This window comes from Gambusia affinis, linkage group LG05, assembly GCF_019740435.1.
Source record: "Gambusia affinis linkage group LG05, SWU_Gaff_1.0, whole genome shotgun sequence".
Lineage (NCBI taxonomy): Eukaryota > Metazoa > Chordata > Actinopteri > Cyprinodontiformes > Poeciliidae > Gambusia > Gambusia affinis.
This window is the reverse complement of record NC_057872.1, coordinates 2,801,500-2,825,876: the sequence shown is the minus strand read 5'-3', so window position 1 is coordinate 2,825,876 and position 24,377 is coordinate 2,801,500. Positions and strand designations below refer to the sequence as shown.

The 24,377-nt window shown below is 40.1% G+C and overlaps 1 protein-coding gene across 8 annotated transcripts; it reads right to left on the bottom strand.

Moving 5' to 3' along the window:
- Window positions 1-748: 748 nt before the first annotated feature.
- Window positions 749-24,372, bottom strand: ano10a (anoctamin 10a). Of its 8 annotated transcripts, XM_044118261.1 has the most exons (16): window positions 24,265-24,372; window positions 21,007-21,156; window positions 20,738-20,935; window positions 19,483-19,617; window positions 18,607-18,726; window positions 17,070-17,254; window positions 15,197-15,581; window positions 14,197-14,252; window positions 13,415-13,489; window positions 13,136-13,324; window positions 12,868-13,059; window positions 12,159-12,287; window positions 6,543-6,659; window positions 4,837-4,853; window positions 4,037-4,072; window positions 1,241-2,003 (listed from the first exon to the last, which is right to left on the bottom strand). In XM_044118261.1, the coding sequence occupies exons 2-15, from the start codon at window positions 21,134-21,136 to the stop codon at window positions 4,054-4,056; spliced, it is 1,947 nt and encodes a 648-aa protein (XP_043974196.1). In that variant the 5' UTR covers window positions 21,137-21,156; window positions 24,265-24,372; the 3' UTR covers window positions 1,241-2,003; window positions 4,037-4,053. The 8 variants fall into 8 exon arrangements, with proteins under 8 accessions (XP_043974195.1, XP_043974196.1, XP_043974192.1 ...); XM_044118257.1 differs by lacking the exon at window positions 4,037-4,072; XM_044118258.1 differs by lacking the exon at window positions 4,837-4,853.
- Between the last annotated feature and the right edge of the window lie 5 nt (window positions 24,373-24,377).

Below are 24,377 nucleotides of genomic sequence, written 5' to 3'. Positions count from 1 at the left end.
GATGTGGATTTGGGATTTTTGTACTTCAGTCCATTTTAAGGGATTTGGAAGTGGAACAACAGGATTCCTTTGCTCCTCTGTGTGTTTCTGTGAATCTCAGCCTAACCTTAAAGGCCTGTCAGTGTTGCCCTGGATAGGAGAGCTGCTGAGTATAAACAGGAGAAAACAGAGAAGTGTGAGCAGGACCAATCCAGCCAGAGGAGTCCAGCTCTGCCTCCCAAAAGGTCAAGCAACCCTCCAGTCTGGGTTTCCCCTGGATCTGCTCCAAAATCAGGTTGGGATGTGACAATCCGTCTTAAATTCCGACAGGACTGACATCACTTCTCGTTCCCATAGTTCATAAATTAGATTGTTTCTGTCTATCCTGCTTCATGGACCTCCTGCCTCTCTGGCCATTCGGCTCCAATGCTGAGTGAACCTTGTTGGTGATTCAGACGGGAGCTGTGAGGGTCTCTGAATGACACTCAGAGCAGCAAAAGGTGTTGAAAAGCTTTCAGCTGCATGGCGCTGAGGAGGGGCGCTTTCTATCAGATCTCCTCTCGTCTCAAATAACCCAGAAGCTTCCAGAGCAGCTGGCACCCCGTGATCTCCTCACGCACACTCTGAGGAAGACAAACGGCCCGGTTTCCTTCAACACGTCACAATCCACTGGATTTCTGACAGCTCATGTCTCTGAAGATGAAATCAAATAATAGGAGAGTTTGTAAAATCTCTTCTGTTGGAAGAGAAGAAAAAACTGGACCCATGCTTAAGTTCCAGGTTTATTAGTTTATTGAAGCCAAGGCTGATCCAGAGCAACCTGCTGCTGCAGCTTTGGTACATTTTATAGAATAAACAGCAGGAAACTAAGGCACCAGGAGGCTACAGGAGTGCACTTCAACTTTTGTGTATGACGGCGTATCAGGGCCACTGTAGAAAGAAAAATAAAAGAGTACATTTCAACCAAAAAACTCAGAAATTTCATTGGTTTCTCTGGAATAGTTTAAGGAGTTTGAAAGTAAAAAATTTGCTACAGTGTTTTTTTGTTTTTTTTTCTGACAACCTAGAAATGTTCAGTTTCAAAGGTTTACCATTTTCAACTTTTGAATTAAGATTAATTTCAAAATTTTAGGGGTTTTTTTTGTAGCAAATTGTAGGCTTGTCAAACTCAGAAATTTCCATGTTATTTTTAGAAGATTTCTGAGATTAATCTTAAATTGTCAGTTTTTTCTCCCAAAATTTTAACTTTTGGAGCTCTGTATTTTGCCTAGAAAATTCCTGAGATTATTTTCAAACTGTTTTTGTCAGCCCTCAACAATGGCCCTCACATGCTGCCGTGTGTGTGTGTTCCTACCGTGGATGTGAAGAACTCATGATTTAACACATGCTGTCATTATATGGCATTCTGCTGTGATCGTGTTTACGGGAACAAAGAAAAACCGAAGTATCTGCATGGAACAGTCCGGATAAATCCAATCCCAGGTGGATCCGGTTCAGATTTTAAACTCAAATCTGATATTGCTTTCAGTGGTTGCATCTTTTTGGCCTTTGTTTGCTTCCATACATTTCGGGGTGGTGTTGTCAGCCAATCAGGTGACCACACACCTTGCAGTCTTTAACACATTTATAATTAGAACATGTTACTTTGTACTGTTCTGAACCAAAATGCTGACTGAACCCAAAGTGACTTCAGTGGCTGAACATGAGAACACCAAAGCAGTTATTTTCATCAACACTCTTTGGAATAACTAAATATGTTTTACAGTCCATCATATCTGCAGAGAACTTGAACAGCAGCTCATTCATCCCAACATGTTTCTAGTCGTCCATCACCCCAAACCCAGAACCCGTTTCAGTGTTCAGACACGTCTGCTCCACTAATAGTAAACCATATTTTCACGGTGCATAATAACAAAGATGGGGTTTTGAAAAGCAAACAAAAAGGGAGTGTGGGTCGTCAGAGTCTGCTGGTCCTCCTCTCCTCACTGGACGCTCTTCCTGAACTCCGCGCCTTCCAGCATTTTCTGGAACACAAAAGGAAACACCATCACGTTCATTCAATCCGTTACGCGGTGTTCGATTGAGACGGTTTTACACATTTCCAAACGGTGAAACGTGATAAACAATCCATGTGCAGGATGGAGACTGACACACTGTCAGGTGTTTGACCGGCTGAACGGACTCAGGTCCTCTGCAGCCTCCAACGTTGAAAAAACACAATGCAGCTCCAACTTAACACAAATTGGAATTCACACTTTTTTTTTTTTTCAAGTTGGACCCATATTCTCTTTTCTTCCAGATTGTTCTGGATTTACCTTCATCCAAATTTCCATCAACTCTGAGCAGCCTCCCTGCTCCTACTGAAGAAAAGCATCCAGGCATCATGATGCTGCCACCACCATGTTTCACTGTAAGGAAGCTGGACTCTAACTACTCAAGAGGTAACTTCTTCCACTCATGTTGGGTTTTCATACTTAACCACGCCCGGCATTTCCAGTTTTATATTGTTCAAAATGACAGCTGCGTCATGAAGACAGTGATGCAGAAACAGAAATGTAGTCACGTTAAATTAATTAGTGTGAGGAAGCTGGAGTTTGTGAGGAGAACCCATGCATGGTCACATTTTCATCGGGCCAGTAAGAGTTTTAGGGTGGCACAAAAAAAAAAAAAGAAGCATAAATTAATTCTTCTCTGGGCTTGGACGTTTAGATTTGTCAGGTTAAAAGTAGACTTGAGTACCAACAGTCCAATCAGTGTGTGTGAGCTGAATGACATCATGAGGGTTTGGACATTTCTGCTCCTGAAAATGTCAGTAGGCAGACCTGGACAAAACTTTGGGTCCAGCGGGAATACTGTACGTCCGGTGTGATGGCGGGTTGGAGGTGGAGCTGACTGATCCGCTCACATGGTGCTGCACAGCGAGGCGGTGTGGAGCCGGACATGTGCAGCCAAGGAATCCTTTCATCGGCCTGATCGAGTGTCTCATGAGGGAATGTGAACTCTGCGAAACTTAAAGCTTCTCTGCGCCTGAGGCTGAACTGAGAGTCAATAGCCATCAATTATCTCACTGCGTTATTATTAGACACGAAACGAAGGGAGCCGCAGCTTATGGGACAACAATCTGATGACACGCTGCATTCACATTCTAAGTCAAAAATACTTCATTGATCCCAGAGGGAAATTTAATTTGAATGATGCTGCATAGTACTGTAAAAAATGTTCAAGTGTGGACGCAACAATTTGCATGATCACCCCGTTTGTTTTTCATTAGCCATTTCAATTTCAAAATGGCCACCATTTTTGAGCCTTTCAGACAAACATGTCATCCTATTCATACGACTTTAAAGTAATGACATGTAGCAAAATCAGAAGCCAAAACTCTAAATTAGGACGTTGCTGTTAGTGAGTCTGAAGTCTGTCGTCAGCTGGAATGAGATGAAGATGTGTGACAAAAACAGAGCAAAAGTCATCTTAGTGGTTCATTTTTTATGAGTTTAGCGGTTTAGCGTTAGCTTTTGCTAAATTCTTTACATGTTTGGGAGTTCGGTGTTAGCTTCCACTAAATTTTGAACATGCTTAGTGGTTTAGCATAACTCAGATTCTTGTTTATTTATTTATTTATTTATTTACTATTTGGTTAGCTGTACCCACTGCTAGCAGTGGCTGCAGCCAATTTTAGTGCAAACATATATTCTGCTTTACAGCCATGGTGGTCATTTTGAAAAATGTAGAGAAAAAGGAAACACAAGTTCAAGAAAATATGATTTCTATAGTTCAGGATATGAAGGCAACAATTTGACACCAAACACAATCTAATAACAATTTTAGTGCAAAAATAAAATTTCCATGACAAAGATGGCAGCCATCTTCAAAATCAAACAATTATTGGCAAATATAATTTCTATGGATCCAATCATTACGTATGATTTGACACCAAAATGTAGAATTTGTGATTAGTAGTGCCAGTTTTAGTGCAAAAATCAATTTTCCCTGATGATCATGGTGGCCATGTGTGATTTTTCTGATCCAAATATTAATTTTTTAATATAAAGCAAACCTCTGGGAACATCTGTGTCATGTTAGGTTCTTGCATCTGCAAGAGAAGGGTTTTTTCTTTAGCCTAACTTTAAACACAAAAAGAAACATCAAGTAAAATATTAATTTGCAAATTTATTCACAGAGAATCAAAGTCTTAACTTTAGGTCAGGACATCTGGTTCTTAATCATTCAGATTTAGAAGTTAAACTGCCAAAATTAACTCCGTAAAGGATCTTATTGGCCCCAAAATTAGGTCAAAATAACATCTGATCAACAATTAAATGTGAATACTATAGCATTATTATTGATTCAACAACAAAGTAAATACACAAACTGTAAGTAGAGAAAACAGAAAAACATTTCCAACTTTATAGTCACGTAGACATGACTTCATCAGTCTAACTTCTCTCTTAGACATTATGGCTCATTACAGGTCACAGCTGTTAATATATGGTAGCATTTATTTAATTTCAAATGTAAAATCTAGGAGAGTGTGTATTTCCTCTCTCAAATGTGACCTGGACAGCAAATCTCTGAGTCAAGAAAAACAAGACATTTTCACACCTAAGAACACAACAAGCTCTATTGTTAGATTTCAGTCCATGCTAGAAAACAGATCAATAAGTTCATCACAGCTGCAGTAGTATTATACTGTGGAGCTTTAAGGCTTAGATTACAAACTGAGTCAGGGGTTTAGATATTAGAAAGGTATGCAACATTTTAGAGTATTAACGTGTGATTACTATGAGGGGAGTTGAGGGGGAATCATTGGTCAGAAATGATGGCAATCAAGGTGAAAACCAACCTGAAGCTACTCACCCTGCATTTATCTGCCTCTGAAGAAGCAAGACAACAGAGAACGACTCAGTGAGGCAAAAACCAGCAGCTAGTATGAGAAGCTGGGCCTTAAACCCAAAGCCACAGGAAGGATGGAGAAATGCTGTCAGTGTTACTCTGAATGTGGCATTGCTGATGTCTCTCTCTCCTCGCTTAGTGTTTAGCACACACCTGCACACTCCAGAGCCGCAGACTGACAAAAAGGTAATCACGCTGTAGCAGCACACCAGAATGTATTGTATTCTACGTTGTCAAGAGCTGAGGAAGCGGCGTGGCTTGATCTGTACCTTGGCACTGTCATTCTCCAAAAATGAGCCCTCCTGCAGGGTTCATAATGCCAGTGCAGGTGGACCTGCTCTGCAAAGCCACCTTTCAAATTGTTTGGTTAGAGTAAAAAGTAGCACGCAAGATCCACAAGCACGAGTAGACGCAGTGACAGCGCTGGAGATCAACCAGCAGGGAGGAGAGAGAACAACTGGTGCCCTCAGTTCTTTGAGTCAACTGTAAACCTAGTCATTAAGCTGTCTTTGGCTTTTAAAAAGACTTCTTTACAATAAATAAGTTTACTGTAAATCAACTTATTTAAATAAACTTGTTTACACTAAACAGGCCAAGCCTGTTTAGTGTTTTACTTAGCCAGGGTTTTACTCAGCCTGGTGGGGACAAGGGGGCAAGTAAAGCCTGGTGGGCTGCCAGGTTTACCACACCCTGGGGGAAACCCCGGAGTCATTTTAGCAATGCTAATTCTCTGAGACACTGTGAGAAAAAAAAAAATCTGGTTTAAAGTTTGGGTCACTGTCACTTGACGATCCATGTGTTAATAGTGCCATTATGTGACTTATTTTGATAAGATGACCTCAGGTGAATTTTTCTGGGGAGCCCAAGCTTCACTGTATGTGTTAGAAAAATGGAACTTGAAACCATTTCTCTTTAGTGTTGGTTTGTCATGTTTGACTTACAGGATTTCTCTCACTTTTCTCTAAAGTTACCATTATTGCTGGTCTAAAGTGTGGACTTACTGTCTAATTAGTGTGTGGAGGTTATCAGATGTAAATAACTGTTGAGCCATTTAATAAGCATAGCTAAGCTAAGCTCATAAGAAAAGCTACACCAAGTAGCTAGGATTTACTCATCATTCTATGCTGTGGTGTCGTTATGGGTTTGTTGGTCTGAAGATGTTTTGCTGCACAGGAGTGCTGAGGCTGTTTTGGATACTTAATCCTTGAGATGATGCAGCCTTCGTCCGACAATGATGTCAAGTTTAAAATGTTGTCGGGTTTAAAATGCACCGGGATACTCTTTCATTGAACTCAGTTGTGTTTTCTTTAAATGATGGAAGCCTCAACGATCTGCCTCAAGCTGTCAACATGTCTTTCAACTTCAAACCTACAAAAATGTTGACAGTTTCAAAGAAAAAGACCAAAGTTTCCAAACTGACAATGGGAAGAATTTAAATTACACAGATTCTAGCAAAAAGCCACTTGTGGTTTGTCATCATCTGGATCCATCAGACAACATATGGAGCTACTAGTAGAAAGAAGAATCACTGATACAAAGAAAATTCATTCTTTAAAGAGACTCCGAGTCCATAAGCTTAACTAAGAAAAACGTTTCAAATGAAAAGGGAAAAATATTTAAGAACCAAGAAAAGTCCAGATGACCTAGAGAATCCAAACCAATCTATTTACCTTCTTCTTCAGAGCCTCCAGTGACTCGAACTCAAGCCGGGACAGTTTGATCTGGATGTGTTTGGGAACATCTGGGATAAGGAACGTCAGGATGAACTTGAAAGCCAGCAGTCCATGCTATATATAAAAAAAGTCAAAGAATCAAAATCAAAGAGCAGGTTTAAGCACATCAGAGTACATCATCTTCAATGTTTATTTAAATCTGCTTTTGTCAACATGAAGTGATGAAAGCTTAGTTTGAAAGAAATGAGATAAGGTAAGCTAAAAAAAAAAGGTAAGCCAAGCTAAGAAAAGAAAAGCTAATGAAAAAATTTAAGGTGAGAATAGCTAAGCTAAGCAAAATTAAGCTAAGCTAAGTAGAAGTTAAGCCTAAGAGAAATAGTTTGTTGTAGAAGTGAAGCACATGTGAAAATAATTTATTCCTTAAAGAGACTCTGAGTCCATAATCTTAAGTAAGAAAAGTGTTTTGGATGAAAAGGGAAACATTTAAGAACCAAAGAGAAACATTTAAGAGGCTGGATTCCTCAGTGTGTCCAATTTTGTGCAGATTGTAACAGCACCACCACAGAGGGGTTCTGCTGATATACAAAGTAGAGTGTGTAATGGATTCTGGATTTGGAGTTGAGGGTGTTTCAAAGTTTCCAATGTGTCCGTCAGTCCCAGATCAGATTGGTAACAGGCCTCTGTGAGAAACCCAGACATGAATCTCATTCTGGGTCTCCTATCAGTGGGACATGAAAGCCTCCATAGGGAAGAACCAAGGAGCCAATCCGACTCCTTCTGATGCAGAGAAGCAGTGGTTCCACTCCAACTGCCCCCTGTGTGACAGAAAGTTTCGCCCCATCCCTGAAGCTAAGCCCAGGTATCCAACAGAGGAAGCTCATTTCAGCTGTCTGTGTGTAGGATGCCATTCTTCCAGTCATGGTCTGTATCTCATAATCACAAGTGAGACAGACCAGCAAATCAAGGACCTTCCTTTTTTTTCTTTACAACAGAACAGAGCAGCACCTGCAATCCAATCTGTTCTTCCATAAAGAGGAAGAACCTGCTGAGTTTGGGAGAAGGTAATAAATAAAGCACCACTGGGTAGAATCTGTTTCTGCTTTATTCAGGCTGGCATATCATCAGGAAGTATCTCCAACGCTGCCAGAGCCAATCAGGAGATGCTGATAAGATGAAGGAAGACTAACAACCCTGCACCAGAGTTAGTGTGTGCTGTTTTAACAAGCTTCCTGGTGCCACAAAGTCTAATAGGCCTCCAACAGAAAGTAAATGTTTCACTTTGTGCGGCTTATTCGCTTCACATTAAACATCATAAACTGAGTGTCTCCAAGGAAACCACTTTTTGCTGACATTAGGCTTCTATTTCTAATGCTGGTTGTGCTTGATTACAAAATGGAAAACTAATCATTGTTAGCCAACTATGAGATTCAGTCCATGTGTACAATAACTTTGACTCATAACAGTGGTGGACAAAGTGAAGGCTTTATCACCAATCTGAAAGAGAATGACGTTAGCACACCTCAGAGCAGCAGAGACGGAGCAGACAGTGTTTGCAGTTGATCACTTCCATTATGTCAGGCAAAACACACTTTATGGTTTGTGCTTGAACATCCTCAGGGTTCAGAGTAACCTTGAGCCGCTGAACCATTGGATGTATAAATTAGCTTCTAACAACATGAGCAATCAGCTAAGAGCCAGAGTGTTTATTGTGCATATTCAATCAATGTGACAAGTCGATAAGACCAGAGATCTCTGTTTGTTGATTAGGGAAAGTGCTGCACTGTGCTGACTGAATCAAACAGCATCCTACTTGACGCTTGTTGTTTTCCTTAGCAGTGTTGTTGTCTCAGTATTTAAAGCCACAATTATCAATTAAAGAATAATAGCAGTGTGATAGACGGCTGATGTGTTCAGGTTTTATCCAGGCACCAAATCTGAATCTGCCCTCTGCAGCTACTGTAGCTTGCATCAGTCCTGACATGTATATGTGTGTGTGGGGGTGGGTGGGGGTGTGTGTGTGGCCTAAGGTTAAGGGAAATGTCAAGGTTAGGCATAAATGCAGTTATAATTGGAAGTCAACTCAAAGTCCTAATATGGGTTTAAATACAAACTTTTGTGTGTGTGTGAGAGAGAGATGATGTATCTGGGAGGAAGAACACACCATGACTTCATCTGTGTACCATTTCAGATTATTCACATATTTTGTGAGTCAATACTGAAAGGATTCAGTTCTTCACACAGTGGAGTATGTGTGGAAGTGTTTTCTTCTTCTCTTCCCCGTAACTGTAGCTGTGATGCCAGCCCTGTTTTGTCAGCCTGACAGAACCTAACAGCTCATTACTTCCTTTGGTCTCCCAGCAACCAGCACAATCAAACTTAGGTGCAATTTGTAGGTGAGTGAATGTTTTCCTGTAGGTGGGAGCTGTACCATAACGACGCTGCAGACATTTGATGGATGTGCAGAACATACGTTAAGTAATCCATCCTCAGGTTTTTAATACAACCTTACCAGGAGTTCTTGTTTTAACCACACAGACTGAGATATTTGAATGGAAATTATCCTGGAGATGGCAAAGAACCTGGCCAGGATAAAGGGAGCTAACTGCTGTTAGCCTTTGTGAGTTAGCATGTAGAATCACCTCTGAAATCAGACTTTTCTGATTGCCTAGACTGTCCTAGCTTAATGTGAATAAATAATCACTTAGAGAAAAATCTTGTGAATATTAATTGAAATTTTAGAAAGCTCTTAAGCCAGAGATTGACCATTTGTGCAAAATAATTGAACAGATAAATCCAGGTGGTTTTCAATCCTGAGCGGTTATAAGCAGCTTCACTTCAGAAGATTCTGGCAGACGTTACAGTGCTACATCCACTGCCCAGTACTCAACACAGTATGTTGCCATGGCACCCACCCATGTTAGTGAGAAAATTAACATTTCAATCTTATTCAAACTAATACGGCATAAACAATGTAGCATTTACTGTCAACCTGACAGAATGCATTTCTGCAGGCTGGACAGTTTGGCTCACGTTACAACTCCAGATTTTAATATCTTACTAAAAGTATGAATAAAAATGATCAAATATGTTTTTCTTAAACCTTATTTATGTTTCTATTCTCAAAGAGGGTTTCTGCAAGGACTCAAACTGGCAGAGTGCTTACCAAAGTGGAAACTGATATTATCTGGAGGCTTTAAGTAAACAAACAAAATAATGAGGGATAATTAATATTTTCATGTTTCACATGGTCCGCCAACACACAGCGTTTGAATGCCAGAACCTTCTGGGCACTGAATGAAAGAAAATGAAGATCCACCAGTCTGTGTTGGCCTGATGTGGAGCACCATGATGATGATGATGATGATGGTTCAGAATGATACAGTGGTTTGGTAAAACAAAAACAATGAGATGAAACTTGATAAAGAGGTAGCAGAATATTAACGTGTATAGAATATGTTGCTTTCTGTAGAGCTTCAGATGTTTAAGATCATCAAACTGACGTTAATATCAGACAAAGATAAATACAAAAAAATCAGTCGCCAATATATAAGCTAACCTAGGTGAAAAATAACTACCCCCCAAAACTACAACTTTTCTTGATAATTACAGACGGTGGAATCTGTTGAGTTTTTGGTACGAACTGAGGTTAGATGTAAAAGGCTATGGTTCAGTTTTTAGGGTCTTATGATTTTGGCAAAATCTGAAAAATATAAAGATATGATTAAACTGCATGCACTATAAACTACAGATCAGGTCAACCAATGCTAAAAAAGTCAGAATGAACCAACCCAGACCAGTGATTTTTATTCCCCTCTTGATGCTGTTTGGTCCAGATGAAAACAGCAGGTTGATGGTTGCTGAAGCTGCACACTCTGCTCAGAGGGTTTGCTCTGTAAGCCCAGCTGCTCTGAAATGAGACAGCTCTGTGACTCTGAAAGAAAGTGTTTGACTCTGAGATAGGCCAGCCTGTTGCCTGGTTACTGCTCAGTGATGCGAGGAAGCTCCATACAGTAATTACCCAGGTATCACAGCACCGCCGCCAGAAGGCTACAAGGCGCCCAGCAACCAGGAAAGCCAACTATTTTAAGTGTGCAAAAACACACACCCAGCTGGTCTTCATACACTCAATCAGTGCAGGCTCCATCCCTTTGCTTTGTTCTAATAAATGTGCATGATGATGGTATCGATGAAGTGAAAATATGTTCAAATTGTCAGTAAGCACAATCAGGAGCCGACTCTTCCTCTGTCACAAACACACAGGATGGCTCTGATTGGTGCATTACTGGTTGGCTGCATGCTGGGAGCTGTCCTGGTTCTGTCTGGGCTCAGCGGAGCAGCATCCCACCTGCAGCCAGAACCCCGGGACAGCATTCAGTCCACAACCATAAAAAGTCATGTTCCCATGGCTCCAGGCCGGAGGAGAAGCAGGACGCTGTCAGGGTCCAGCTAACAAGGTCCTGGAGCAGTTCAGACCTGGGGAAACGTATTTATCCCCCTACAGAGTTCTTCTGCTTTACGCTTAGATGTTTCACATCGTCAAACTAATTTTATGATCCACCAAAGATAACTGGAGTAAAAACTAGTTCAGTTTTTAGATTAAGGGGACTAAGTTACACAAAGCGACCTTCACCAGTCACACATAGGTCTGATTACCGTCAGACCAGTGTGTTTTAAAACCATAAAATTATTTACGACCTGTGTGACAAAATGAAAGGAAGAAAGTCTCGGATTCCAGTCAGTCTGGACTCTGGAAAGAGTTACAAAGTAATTTCTAAAGGACTGGGACTCCAGAGAACCTCAGTGAGAATCAATATCCAGAGATAGAGAAAACAGGATATGTATGTTACAGTGAGTCAAAGCTAAGACTTTTTAAATGTCATCTTGAATTAAATTTAAGACAAAAACACAATCAAGTATCACATAAGTTGCTTAATTTCTGGGTTTTTCACAATGCATAAGGCTCTCTACAACCTGTAGCCTAGTTTAAAAGCTTTTTTGCCCAGAAAGCAAAGCTAAATACCATTTTTTATTATTTTAAAACATTATATTACATACAGCCAACACGCTCCCACAGAACCTCCTCTCATCTGAGCCAACTTGGACTGTAGCTCCATCTAGTGAGGGAAACTCCATCAGCTCAAGGTATTGCTGCTGGATATCCACAGCTACACAGTGAGGCGTGTTCTGCTTCTGATGGTACGGCGTGGGATTTTCAGAATAATTTGGGGCTTTTAATTATTCCTTTGAACAATTCAATTCCTAGAATGGCCTCATTATACAACACAGCACTGCGTTACTCCCTAAAAATGAACTGAGTTCGCCAGTTTGAAATCATTGTGAATGTTTTTCTACCCGTTCACTCAAACCATCGGGTTCAGTTCATGTTTTCTGTGTAGTTTCAGTATTTAAGCTGCACAAAGAAATAAGAGCAGCTCATCATCAAGGTGTACAAAACTTTTCTCATTGCATGTCAGTGACTTATTCTGTGCTTCATGCATCCTCTGTTAGGACAAGCTTCTCTTTGTTCTGAACTAAGTCACAGTAAAACGAGTGCAATGTTAGTGATGTTCCAGAACACAGAACCTGAGGTTGGCATGAGTCGTGTGCATTTACCTCGATGGCCACCGTCCAGAGGATGAGCTGGGTCTCGGACTCAGGGAAGTATGCTTTGACTTGTGGAGACATGCCAATGAGCGCACAGTTGGTCACAACAGCAATCACACTCATGGTCTCAAAGGCGAGCTGCAGAGAGTCAGAGACACACAGGGAGCAGCAGCAGCTGCTTTGAATCAGCCTCATCACATCGGATCAGACCGGCTGACCGTTTAAGGACAACAGGTCTGAGGCTGGAGCTAAGATGATGCACTGGGTTTTATGAAGTCATTCAGAATCAACATCAACCAGACCTGAAGTAAAGTCAGAACGTTTTAAAGGGGGAATAAGACTTTATGGAAAATGTCTGTTCTTTTAACGTTACATCATGTTATAATGTTTACATCTCTTTGAGGAACCTGAACATGCTCACATTAAACAGTGAAACAGATTTATTTACTCTAAGTGATTTGACTTTAGTTTTCTTAGATCTTAATATTTAGAATTATTGACAGGAATTAATAAATAAGAGCAAACTGAATTCTAGGGTCTACAGAAATCCATCTAGTACACCTCAGATTCCAACCAACAACCTAAAACATTCTCTTTAAATGAAGTTAGATGGCCAACATGAGACCAGTTCTCCTCTGTCTTCTAAACCTTTGCTGTTCCCTCAGTTTATGAATAAACACCATGTTCCTTTGTGCAGAAAAAGCTGACAGATACCAACCTGCCAGACTCCGATGTCTGCAGCCGGGTCAGCGAAGGGTCTTTTGAACACGTGACACATCTTGAAGGCGTCGGAGTAAACCTCTGTGACGTTGTTCAACACCACCAGGACGGCAGCCAGCGGGTAGACGCAGGAGAACAGGCTGACGTAGCCGAAGAGCAGAAAGAGCTCCAGGTAGTCGTCAAATGTTCCCTGGGAGAAGTAGACCTCAGAGATCAGACTCTGCTGGAATGATTGCTGTAGCTTTCATTGGAAGACGTGCGCTCACCAAGTACGCGCTCATATCGGCCTCCAGGCGGACCTGCTCCGCTAGAGGGAGCTCTTTGTCCCCAGGAATTTTTCTCTTCTGAACTTTGCGAATCATCTTCTTGTTGCGTCTCCTCTGCAGCCAGTAAGGCAAGAAGGCCTCCATGAACTGATTCAAGATCTGACTGGTGATCAGTAAGGTGGCCAGACTCTAACAGCAGGAGAGGAGGAAAAGATGTGAGATGGTTCTAAACACGGGTGTACAGGGAGAAGCAAATAAACCGGAAAGGAGGGAACACACCTGACTGAGCAGCACCATGTCCTGCATTGCAAATGCGATGTAGAACAGCGAGGCGAAACAGTTGAAGAAGTTAAACTAAACGACAAGATGAGGAGATTAGATCAATAAGAGTTTGAATGTGGGAGCAGAACAGAGCAGAACTAGTTTCTAGCCTCATCACAGCTGGAAACGGAACCTTCAGAGACACATGAAGACATTACAAAGACAGCTTGAAGAACATTTCCTAGATTAAAGGACTAAATGTCACGGAGAAGCACCATTCAGCATCTATGCACCACAAATCTACAACAAACTTCCAGAAAACGTCACAACAGCTGAAACACTGAGTTCTTTAAATTCAGGCCCATTTGTTTACAGCTCCCTTTGATTCATAACAACTGGCATATTGATCAATATTTTTTTATGCAAATTTTGCTTGATCATTTTGATGATGGCATCATTTGACAAAATGTAACGTTTACTGCTTGTTTCATAATTGATGACTGGGTGATGTTTTTATGTAAAGCATTTTGAACTGCTGAAATACGCCACACAAATAATCTTTACTTGAATAAATACCTTAACTGATTGCTTCTGCTATTGTGGCACTTAGATTCCAGATCCCCAAATTAATTTGAATTTCATATAAAGAGAAAGAAAAACATTTCTCAAATGATAATTTTATTTATTAAGGGTGATAATTCTGTCCACACCAACCTGACCCTGTGTGAATATAATAACCCCATAAACCTGCAGACTGATTGCTGTTAGTGGTCAGACAGCACACCGTCATTCATACTCACAACAAGAACTTTAAGGACCAAGTGGTTCTGATATGAAGACTCCAGGCGGTGATTTTCTAAACGCATATCAACAAAAACTTTCAGTGTGTCAGCATTAAACCTTTTCATATGAAAAAATAACACAGTTCAGAATTGCTCAGTGCTTCATGCAAATAAAAATCAGAACAATTTCTATTTCGATCCCATGAATAAAACCCAGAGAATGCAACTGCCCTCATAAGTGTGCTGACCAGTATAATCAAGAAAGTGTAATTTAACCTCAGAAGGGTTTGACTGCCATAGACTGGAAAAAAAAATTCAGGAGCAGTATCTGGCTTAAACAAGAAAACTTTCCAATTTTAAGGAGATTTTCAAAAACCTTGTAACACAATTTATGTCACATTAACACCAAAATATCTTCTTGTCTAAATAAGAAAGGTTGCAACAGTAAAAGAGCGTCGCATCTAGGGAGGATTTTTAGATGTCGTCTAGAACACAGGTTTCAAACTCCAGTCTTTAAGGGCCGCTGTCCTGCAGTTTTTACATGTGCCATAGGAACAAAACACTGGAATGAACTGGCTTAATTACCTCCTCCTTGTGTAGATCAGTTCTCCAGAGCCTTAATGACCTAATTATTCTATTCATGCTGTCAGTCGCTCCATCTCGTTCCTGTAGACAGGCTTATCGTTTATGAAATGCAGAACCTGCAGCAGAGGGACATCTAAAAGTTGCAGGACTGCGGCCCGTGAGGACTGGAGTTTGAGACCCCTGGTCTAGAGGAAACGGGGTGAGAAGGAGAGTCAAAGCAAACTGCTTTAATGCCTTTTTAAAAAGTCAGAATTTGTCAGAGGAGACAAATAAAGTGTTGCCAATAATTTTAAGTTTAATTTGAAACTTTCTCATTATGACAAGATACGGCTCCTGAATTTATTTCCAACCTCTGGCAGCGAAATGCTTCCGTACAGAATAAATTACTGATCAGTTGTGTTTGTGTAGATTTAGAGTGTTTAGATCTTCTCACCCCATTCTGTGAGGAACTCAGCAGCGTATCTATAAACGAGGTTCATGGCCTCTATCACCACGGCGTAGATAATACTGGGGATGTAAAGGAGCACTCCTGTCCAGAACGAAGGGTGCTGGTCATGGACGTACAGCGCCCAGCCTTCCATCTGGAAGTAGATCATCATGACGTACAGAGAGAGGTAGAGACAGAGCAGGACGAAGGGCAGCGACACCAGGTAGATTCTCAGCAGGCGCTTGGAGTTGGGGTACAGAGGCTCCTCCCGAGCTGTCACGGGGTTGTACCCGAGGACGCCGTGGAACCCAGGGCGAGGTTCTTCGAAGGCCTTCTTCCTGCTTAGCGTGCCCCAGTGGTAGGCCAGTGTGGCACTGGATCGCTTCCACAGCTGGAGGACGAGGAGGAGAGAGGGTCTGATAAACCTGCTAGCTGTTATCAACATGCTTCTATGGTTCTGAACATATAATACTATGTGTTACTTGTCAGTTTTACACAAACTAGCTGCCAAATTATTCTCTCCTAAATGAACAATCAGCTGCTCTCAGGAACTTACAAAGTTCCCAGAATGTCTCTCAGAATATTTTGATCCATTCTAATCTCTCTGATAACTTTGGCTTTAGCAAAAGGCTTCACATACGGAAGAGTCAGAGATACCCAGCAAGGACTTGCTGAACTCTAAAGTTAGTCTGGTTCACTGCAACTGATGAAAAGTGTGAACCCAAGAAAACTGAATGCTAAAGCTGAAACAAGAGTTATTAGTTTCAAGGTGTGAGCAGTTACACAAATTCCACACCACCCCGCCCCAAATACATGTTTGATTCCTAGCCGAGATGTACAAGATAAAATGTTTCATTAAATGTGGGGAAAGTTTGTAAATACTTTATCATGGTTTCATATTTCACACCCACAAAATAGGAACACTTTAACAGAGGTTTGCAGAAACCTAAGGTTCAGTATTTATAAAACCTTCTAACAAGTTCGAAGCTTTTACATTTAAGGAGCTTTACACTAAAGCAGGTTTTGTCTGCAGACTTCACCAACTCAAAATCAAGACTTCGTAAGACCACTATAAATGGAATTTAAGATCTATACCTCCACAGAAATGTATGAACATCATCCAGCCAACAGGAAATAAATTTGCACTTACCCATGATAGATGCAAAAAAGCTAGCCAACTAGTTAGCTAACTAGGGTATGTTAGATGTTAGAGCCACATTCACATAGCCACACTCACAAACACACATTTGTGCACCAATACGCAGACTGGTAGGAAATTTGGGATTAAGTGCCTTGCCCAGGGGCACATTGACATGTGAGTTAGAACTTAACCTACAACAATTTAACCTCTGATTGCAAATGACTGCACTGCCTACGAGCCACAGCCGCCCTGTCCTAATAATAGTTTTCCTAAACTCAAATCTAACATGTTCTGTATGCTAGGCTGGGAAACAAGAGGCTTTCTTCTGACATTAATGACCTTGAACATTTAGCTATAACTAACATGGAGCTCCTGTTTCTGTTATTTCACACACTGATTTGAGGTAGATTTGTTGCCTAGCTGTCTTGTCCTCCTTATGGACATAACCTCTCATGACGTCTCAGTGTTAGACAGTGAATTTCATCTGTTCACTACATGATAAGTCCTCCCAGATTGATGGGAAGCAATGGTTGCTTCTGATGGATCATTGCTACAATCTTTCCTCTCTGTCGTTGTGTTGACACATACAAAACTGCTTACTACTGTAAAAATTTTTTGCTATGTAAAACCTAATGTGTTTATGTTAATCGACAAGTATTTTGATCTTCTTGAAGACCTTAACTACGGTACAGAGCTGGAATGAATTTGTTCTTTAGTCAGTAAAATCAGTTTTCATACCTCCAGAATAATTGTGCACCAGACCACGTTGAAAACAGCAAAGGCTACATATTTATCATAATCCTCCCAGTCAAACATGTAGTAAGGCACTCCTAACAGAGCCATAGGCACCAGGGCAAAGGTGAAGTACTCTAGGAAGCCAAAGTACAGCGCCTGGCCCTCACCATAGTAGTGTCTGATTTCATCTGGAAAGAGAAAGAGCAAAATAAAGACCGGAGCAGGAGTACTGACAGTGTTTCAGTAAGAAAAATGACACGTTCAAACATTAATATCAAAGAATAGACTTTAAAATACTGTTGTTAGTTTATAAATCACTGAATGGTTTAGCACCACAATACATTAAAGATTTGCTGCTGTTGTATCAACCTTCCAGACCTCTCAGGTCTTCTGGTTCTGGTTCTGGTCTGTTCTGCATCCCCAGAACCAGAACCAAACGAGGAGAAGCAGCATTTAGCATCTATGCACCACAAATCTGGAACAAACTTCCAGAAAACTGTCAAACAGCTGAAACACTGACTTCCTTTAAATCTCAACTAAAAACCCACCTGTTTAGAGTTGTATTTGAAACGTAATCAATTACAAATTTATTGATGGAATCTGACTTAATGTTCTGTTTTTATTGTTGATTCTATGTTGCATTGTGTTTCTGAGTTTGATTTGATGTAAAGCACTTTCAAATGCCTTGCTGCTGAAATGTGCTATACAAATAAAGTTTGATTTGATTTGATTTTTGATTAATATTACATGGCAGAAGAAAATGGAATCCATCACATTACATCACAGTCTCTGGATATCTACTAGCTTCACAATAATGCTCAGTCATATATTGATGCATCAATCAATCTGATAGTGATTGAAATCAACCAATGTTCCTCTGATGGTGATCAGCACTTTTTTTGTTCGTAATTTGCATTAAACTGAAAGCTTAAACTTCATTCAGTCTATAAACACATTCACAAACGGCAGGTTCTGCATTTCATAAACGATAAGTCTGCCTACAGGAACGAGGTGGATCGACTGACAGCATGGTGCACAGCCACCACCAAGGAAATGGTAGTGGATTTTAGGAGAAGAAAAAGAGACATTGAACCACTAAACATCTGCGGAAAGCCTGTGGAGAGGGTCTCAAACTTCTGTTTCCAGGCCAGGTTATCCATCATGGATGAAAGAAAAGAAAAGAATAATTTCTGGAATTTTTGTATTTAACTATATATATATATATATATATATATATATATATATATATATATATATATATATATATATATATATATAGATTAGGGTGACCAAACGTCCGTATTTTTTTGTTGATTCTTGCGTCAAACTGAATGACAAACTGGATTTAAATGTTTTAATTTTCTGTAATTTTCTCCCACTGTGAGTGTGCTTGACTGACTTCGTGTGTGTGCGTGTGTGTGCGTGTGTGTGTGTGTGTGTGTGTGTATGGATGGACTCCAGATGACCTGTGTTGTGCCAATATATGTGCTATAGAAATGAACTTAACTGAACTGGACATGATGAAATCAGCTTTACGTACCTAGAGGCTGAAGGGACAGCTTGATTTTTTTATACCAAGAAAAGGAGAGTCTTTTCAGTTCTTCTTTGTGGTGTAGTGGAAACATCTGGATCAGGATTCCTTTGGACAGCAATCTGCGTACTGAGAATTTAAAATAATTTTAAAAGTGACAAATAGTCCTGCTTTTCTTTCCCTCATGACTACACAAAATGGAGCTTAAACTCAACAGCTCAATTCATCGCCCAAACCACTAATTGCTGTTGTGCTCAAATAATGAGTCATTTATAGAAAATGATGGCATTCTGCTAATGGACTATTTGTCAAACAGACTGCTTAGTGTCTCCCTCTGAGGTTGTTGCAGCATGTTTGCATATTCATTGTTTTCATCACGCCAAAACAGGACAACTGTTTATCTGCCATCATGATTGTTTCTTACTTGAAAAGGTCTGGATGTTGGTTAATTTGAGCTTCAGTTTAGTAGATTAACAAACAGGCCATTTTTTAATAATGGTCCTTTCTGCTTCAGTATCACAATTATGCTCAAACAGACGTTGAGCATAATTGACAGTTTAAATTGTCAAAGACAGTCGCTATGTTTTGTTTAAACTTTGCGACTATTTAAACAAAATAGGAAGGTTAAATATTCAACTTCAGGTGACATTAATTTGACTGATAAACTAAGGCTAGTCTAGTTTCTGACATGCAGTGAGACTGACTAATTTGTGTATAAAGTCATTTAAAAAGACTGAAAATCTACTAAAGTAGACAAGTCCTACAGTTAGATGAGAAAACTCTTGGAAATCCAAGACAGCAACTTGTTAATAATAATTAATAGATTAATATGAATGTCTGGTGTTTGAGTGAAACAGAAGCTGAAGGAAGCAGTCAGACACTCACTGATAGATTTCCCTGGATAAAGCTTGGCGTTGCTGTATCCGGGTACGTGAGTCTCATCTTTGGCTCTCAGAGTCTCCAGCTCATGTTTGATGATGTACTGACACTCAGCCATGCTCAGGAAGCCGTTTCCGTCCCCTGGAGGTAAAAACAATATCATAGATGGTTTCCTTTGTGTGGACCAGAAGTTCTGCAGCAGCTTGTGACGGGTGAGTGGGGACGCGTTTCTCAGTAGAGGCTACAGAGAGGTTGAAACTGGAGAGAAGGGTTATCTTCCACAACCCTAAACACAAAGCCAGAGCTACTACGGATTTTGTTACACCGAAGCATTAGTTACAATGGCCTAATCAAAGTCCAGACCTAAATGTACTGAGAATCTGTAGGGATAGAAAGTAACTGTACAGATGCTTTCTATCTACTCTAACTGATTTTTGAGCAGTTTCACAAACATGGGCAGTAGTACCAGTATGCAGATGGTAGAGATAGACTCCAAAAGTCCTGCAGCCAATTAAAGATCATTTTCTTTCCACTTCAGTATAATGCACTACAATTAAAACTACAATAAAACACATTGGGTGTATGTTTTTGGAGGGATCTTGTGGTCATCTGAATTCGTCCTACTGAAGCAGAGCATCTGATAAACTTCCAGTTGTCTGACTGCGTCTGTCATAACGCTGCTGTAACTGTGGCAACAGGAGAGCTGCTTGTTTGAAACAAGACACTAGGGTTGAGACTTTAACGCTTTCATTTCAATTAATTCATTTGATTGACTTTAAGGAGTTAAACATTTTTAACAAAGTGTAACCACATTATCTGATTTTATTTTTTTTACATACAAAAGTTTCAGACTTGTGTGTTTCTGGTTCATCTGTAAATCTGACACACAAGCATCATCCACAAACAACAGTGATGGACGAGGAAGCCGCTTCTCTTGGCCCTGTAGGGGTTAACTTCTGCTTCAAAAAACGATCTGATTGGATGCTGAAAAGCACTAGAGTTGCGTTCAAGTTGTGCTAAAAGCAGTTAGCCTATCAGCGAAGCTATTTACGATTAAAATAGCATCTCAATGCTAAATGCAGATGTCCCCAATAATCTCAACACCCACAGTCCGCCCTTCTAAAGAAGGGTTTTTTCCATAAAGTTACATTTTTGACAGCAAAAAATGTATATTTGTTGTAAAGCTTATATCTCTATTCATTCAATAATTCACAACATGTTTTTGAATGGAAACGTTGCTTATTTTTTGTACTTTAAAGACCTTGAAAGTCTTTAAAATTGTGCCTGTTGACGTAGGTGAAGCCTCTCATGGAGCCGTCGCTGTACTCCTTGAAGAGGCCCACATCCTCAGCTCCAGACAGCAGCCTCTCCCAGGATGCCCCCACCAGAAACAGGTTGGGGTTGTCCTTCTGCTCAGCGCCGACTCCTGGTCCCAGCTGCTCCACCAGTAACCCAGAACCTGATCAGGAGGCAGAATGTTAGTGACAATGTGGAATCTAATGGAGAGCAACTATTACCCGACTGTCACACCTCCAGCCTCCTGTGGGGCTCTGATCCTGCTCAGCAGCCAGGCGATGGCCTCCTCCTTGGTGCCAGACACAAACTCCAGCACCACTAGGGGGTTGAAGGAGGGGGAGCTGCTATCACCTAACTGCTGCATTGTCCCATCAGCTGGAGCTCCTGCAGCAGAAACAGCAATGAGGTTAGTTATTTCACAAAGCATTGCACTGAACTGGGATGAATCAAGAGTTTGAAATTAAGGATCTTTTCACAGGTGATAGTCCGGTAGCCTCGGTTCAACTGAGGACCAAAACTCCAACCTTTGTTCCATTTTCAGCTGCTCCAGTCAAACAAAACAAAACCTTTGAAAAACCTGTTCACCTCCTCATCCATGGGCCGCTGTACCAAGAACCACTGAGGGAAACTACACAAAATCCTCTTAATAAGACTTTAGGAACAACTTTCTAAACAAAAATGGCATGGCATCAGATTTTAGCAGTTGGAAGATTTCTCTTTTGTCTTTGGTAAAAGACCACAAGGCATTTTTTCTGCTAGTGCTAGGCTCGCAGGTTTGTTTTGGTTGTATTTACCCAGAACGCTTTGCGCTGTAGTGTGCTTCCTGCCTTTGGAGCAGTTTTCGGTTTGCTTGGCATTCACATTCACATTCAAACCGCACCAGAGTTCACTTTTTGATCCAAGTCAGAGTTGGATTACGCATTCACACCTCCATAAATAAACCGGACTTCCTAAGCAACCACACCAGAGTTGGACTAAAGCGTACTGAAAGAGCTTTTGTGAAACAGAACCACAGCAGCTGAAAATGGAACAAATATTGCAATCTTGGTCCCCAGTCGAGTCGACCGGACAACTGGTGTGAATGAACCAAAACATTTCTCAATTGTAGCAGACCACGACAAGCTATAACATTCAGAAATGTAAAAGAAAGAAAAAATCTTTTGCTTGTCCAGACCAGTTGCTGCTGGATGTTAATCCAGGGTAGACAAAGGAAAATGTTCAGAAAATCTCTCTGGCATTCCTACTTAAGGTGTGTCAGGTGGACACTGTTCACGGAGAACTTTCAGGAATATAGTGATCTTTTAGTCTCTGGAGGAACTTCTACATGTTATTCCAGATATGTAGTGCTGAACAGGCCTCATTCAGCAGAAACTGAGAAGAAAGAGTCCAGCAGAGCAGACTGACCCTGACAGAAGCAGACAGACAGACATACAGACATACAGACAGACAGTTGGAGGGCGGAGCCTCTTAACAGCAAGATATTAATAGCTGTGGCTCTACAAGCTGTTTCGGTCCTACCTCAGCTTCTCTGTAAACACACAAACCTTACTGTGTAGTAGATCTCAGAGCCGGAGTCCAGCTGACCTGTGAAAAGCCTGGTCAGGAAGACAAGGAGCTATGTGTGTGTGTAGGGGTGTGTGTATACGCTGTGTGGATTTCAACTGTCACCACAACCTGGTGTGTGACTATAAGATTAGATCAGCTGGTGGCTCCCCGAGTTAAAAAAAAAAAAAAAAAAGAAATACAGAAGGTTCCAGTCATTATGCTGCCCCCTGCTGGAATCAGCTGACCATGAAAGTGTTTTTGATGTAGCTGTTGAGCAGCTGCTCTATATCCAGAGTCTACTAGCCATCAGTGCAGCAGTATGCAGATCGATAACCGACCTGATGCACGTCCTTCTTCCGTCTCCTTCTGCACACTTCCTGTCTGATTACTATTAATGAAGCCAACTAATACCGGAAAATAAAATATATTTTTTAGAAATGGTGCTTCACATTCACTCACACTTAAAAAAAGCAAAATCACTCAAGTACTCATTGATATTGTCTATTTCCTTCTATTGCAAATAACATTTGCTATTCTTGATTTAATATAACAGAATTTAAAGAATTAATCTATGATCTCACTTTTCCTATGTTTTCCTCTGTATTGTGGACAGAGGCTGTGTGGAAAACTATTTCAAAAACAACTAAAACTGGAATACATTTGATAACATAAAACTAAGATTAAAATACATATAAGGGAAGAATGGGGGTATTATTACTATTATGGTATTCTTATGGTCATTGTTATTTTTTCATTACTAATATTGTTATATTATTATTATTATTTACTATTGATATTATTGTTTATTACTATTAAGATATTTTGTTTAATAACAACAATGATCAATATTATAATAATAACCAGCTGTAGTTGTATAATATTTTGTACTATCATTTATTATTATTGTTTTACTGTTATAAGAATTTATTATTAATACATGTATTACTTTTATATTTCTACTACTGTTTTCGTCACAAGATAATTTGTAAATTATTATTATTATTATTATTATTATTATTAGTAGTAGTAGTAGTAGTAGTAGTATCATCATCACTACTACTACTATTATTCATCTGGAAAAATATGGAAGCAGATCTCTTGGAGAAGGTTGAGTAAAGTAAGATTAGAAAAATCACATAAATGATATAAAAGTACAGTATGTACATGTTTAAATGCTGAAAAATTATTTCTTTCAAATATTTGGGAAGCAGAGCTCAAATAAAATTAATGAATAAAATGTAGGATGAAATGTTGAGGCAAATAAAGTCTGAGAAGAGCATGAGTTTCCACTCAGAGAGGGAAAGGATTGGGTTTCTTCTGAAAGTTTCCACACAATTTACAGCTGATCTTAAGAAAATCTGGTCATGAACCCTAAATATGAAGGTTAAATTCTTTTGACCTCACATCTCTACTTACTCTGTAAAGTCGTGCAAAGTTACATATTCTGTGTTCCATTTCTTCTATCTTTGTATTTGTAAACAAAGATGTTTTTAAATGAATATATATATTTATTAAAACAAGTAATTAATTTATTTGCCTTATAGTAAAACAATTCCTTCCACGTCTTTTGATTGCAGTGATTTCGTATTTTACCAGGGTTGACAAATAAAAGTGAACTGAGGATAGAAGAAGTCGCTAATTTCAAAAGTAACCAAGTGAAGGTAAAGAGCAGGAAAACAACAAACTCCAGCTCTGTGGTACAATGTTTTGCCCGTCTAGATAATTTAGTTAGGTGCAGTTTTTAAAAGCTATATTTACTGACAACAGAGGAAACTGCAGCTGGAGGCAGGACATAGACGTGGACAGGGACAGGGACGGGGACGGGTTAATGCTACCGACTTCTCACCGTCACTTCAGAAGTGCTCTTTTAAATGGGGCATTGAAAGCGTCACTTATATTCCCAGAATTCTTCTTAATTGAATCAGATGATACCACTGAAACACTCACCACAGTCCTTATTCCTCCTCGGTAGTTTGCAGGGTTGGAAGCATAAATGTCCACTTCCGCAAAACTCAGCTGTCAGTTAAGGATGTATTCCTTTATCCGCCCAGATGAAAACC

Bases quoted from the DNA above. Each gene is read 5' to 3' on its own strand.
- ano10a (XM_044118253.1), bottom strand. From the start codon at position 21,136: ATGCAGCAGTTAGGTGATAGCAGCTCCCCCTCCTTCAACCCCCTAGTG. The intron at 19,618-20,737 runs GTCTTTAAAGTA...TTTTACCTCCAG, and splicing joins CAATTTTAAAGACTTTCAAG to GGGACGGAAACGGCTTCCTG. The intron at 13,490-14,196 runs GTGAGTATGAAT...CTTGTCGTTTAG, and splicing joins TGGTCCTTAAAGTTCTTGTT to TTTAACTTCTTCAACTGTTT.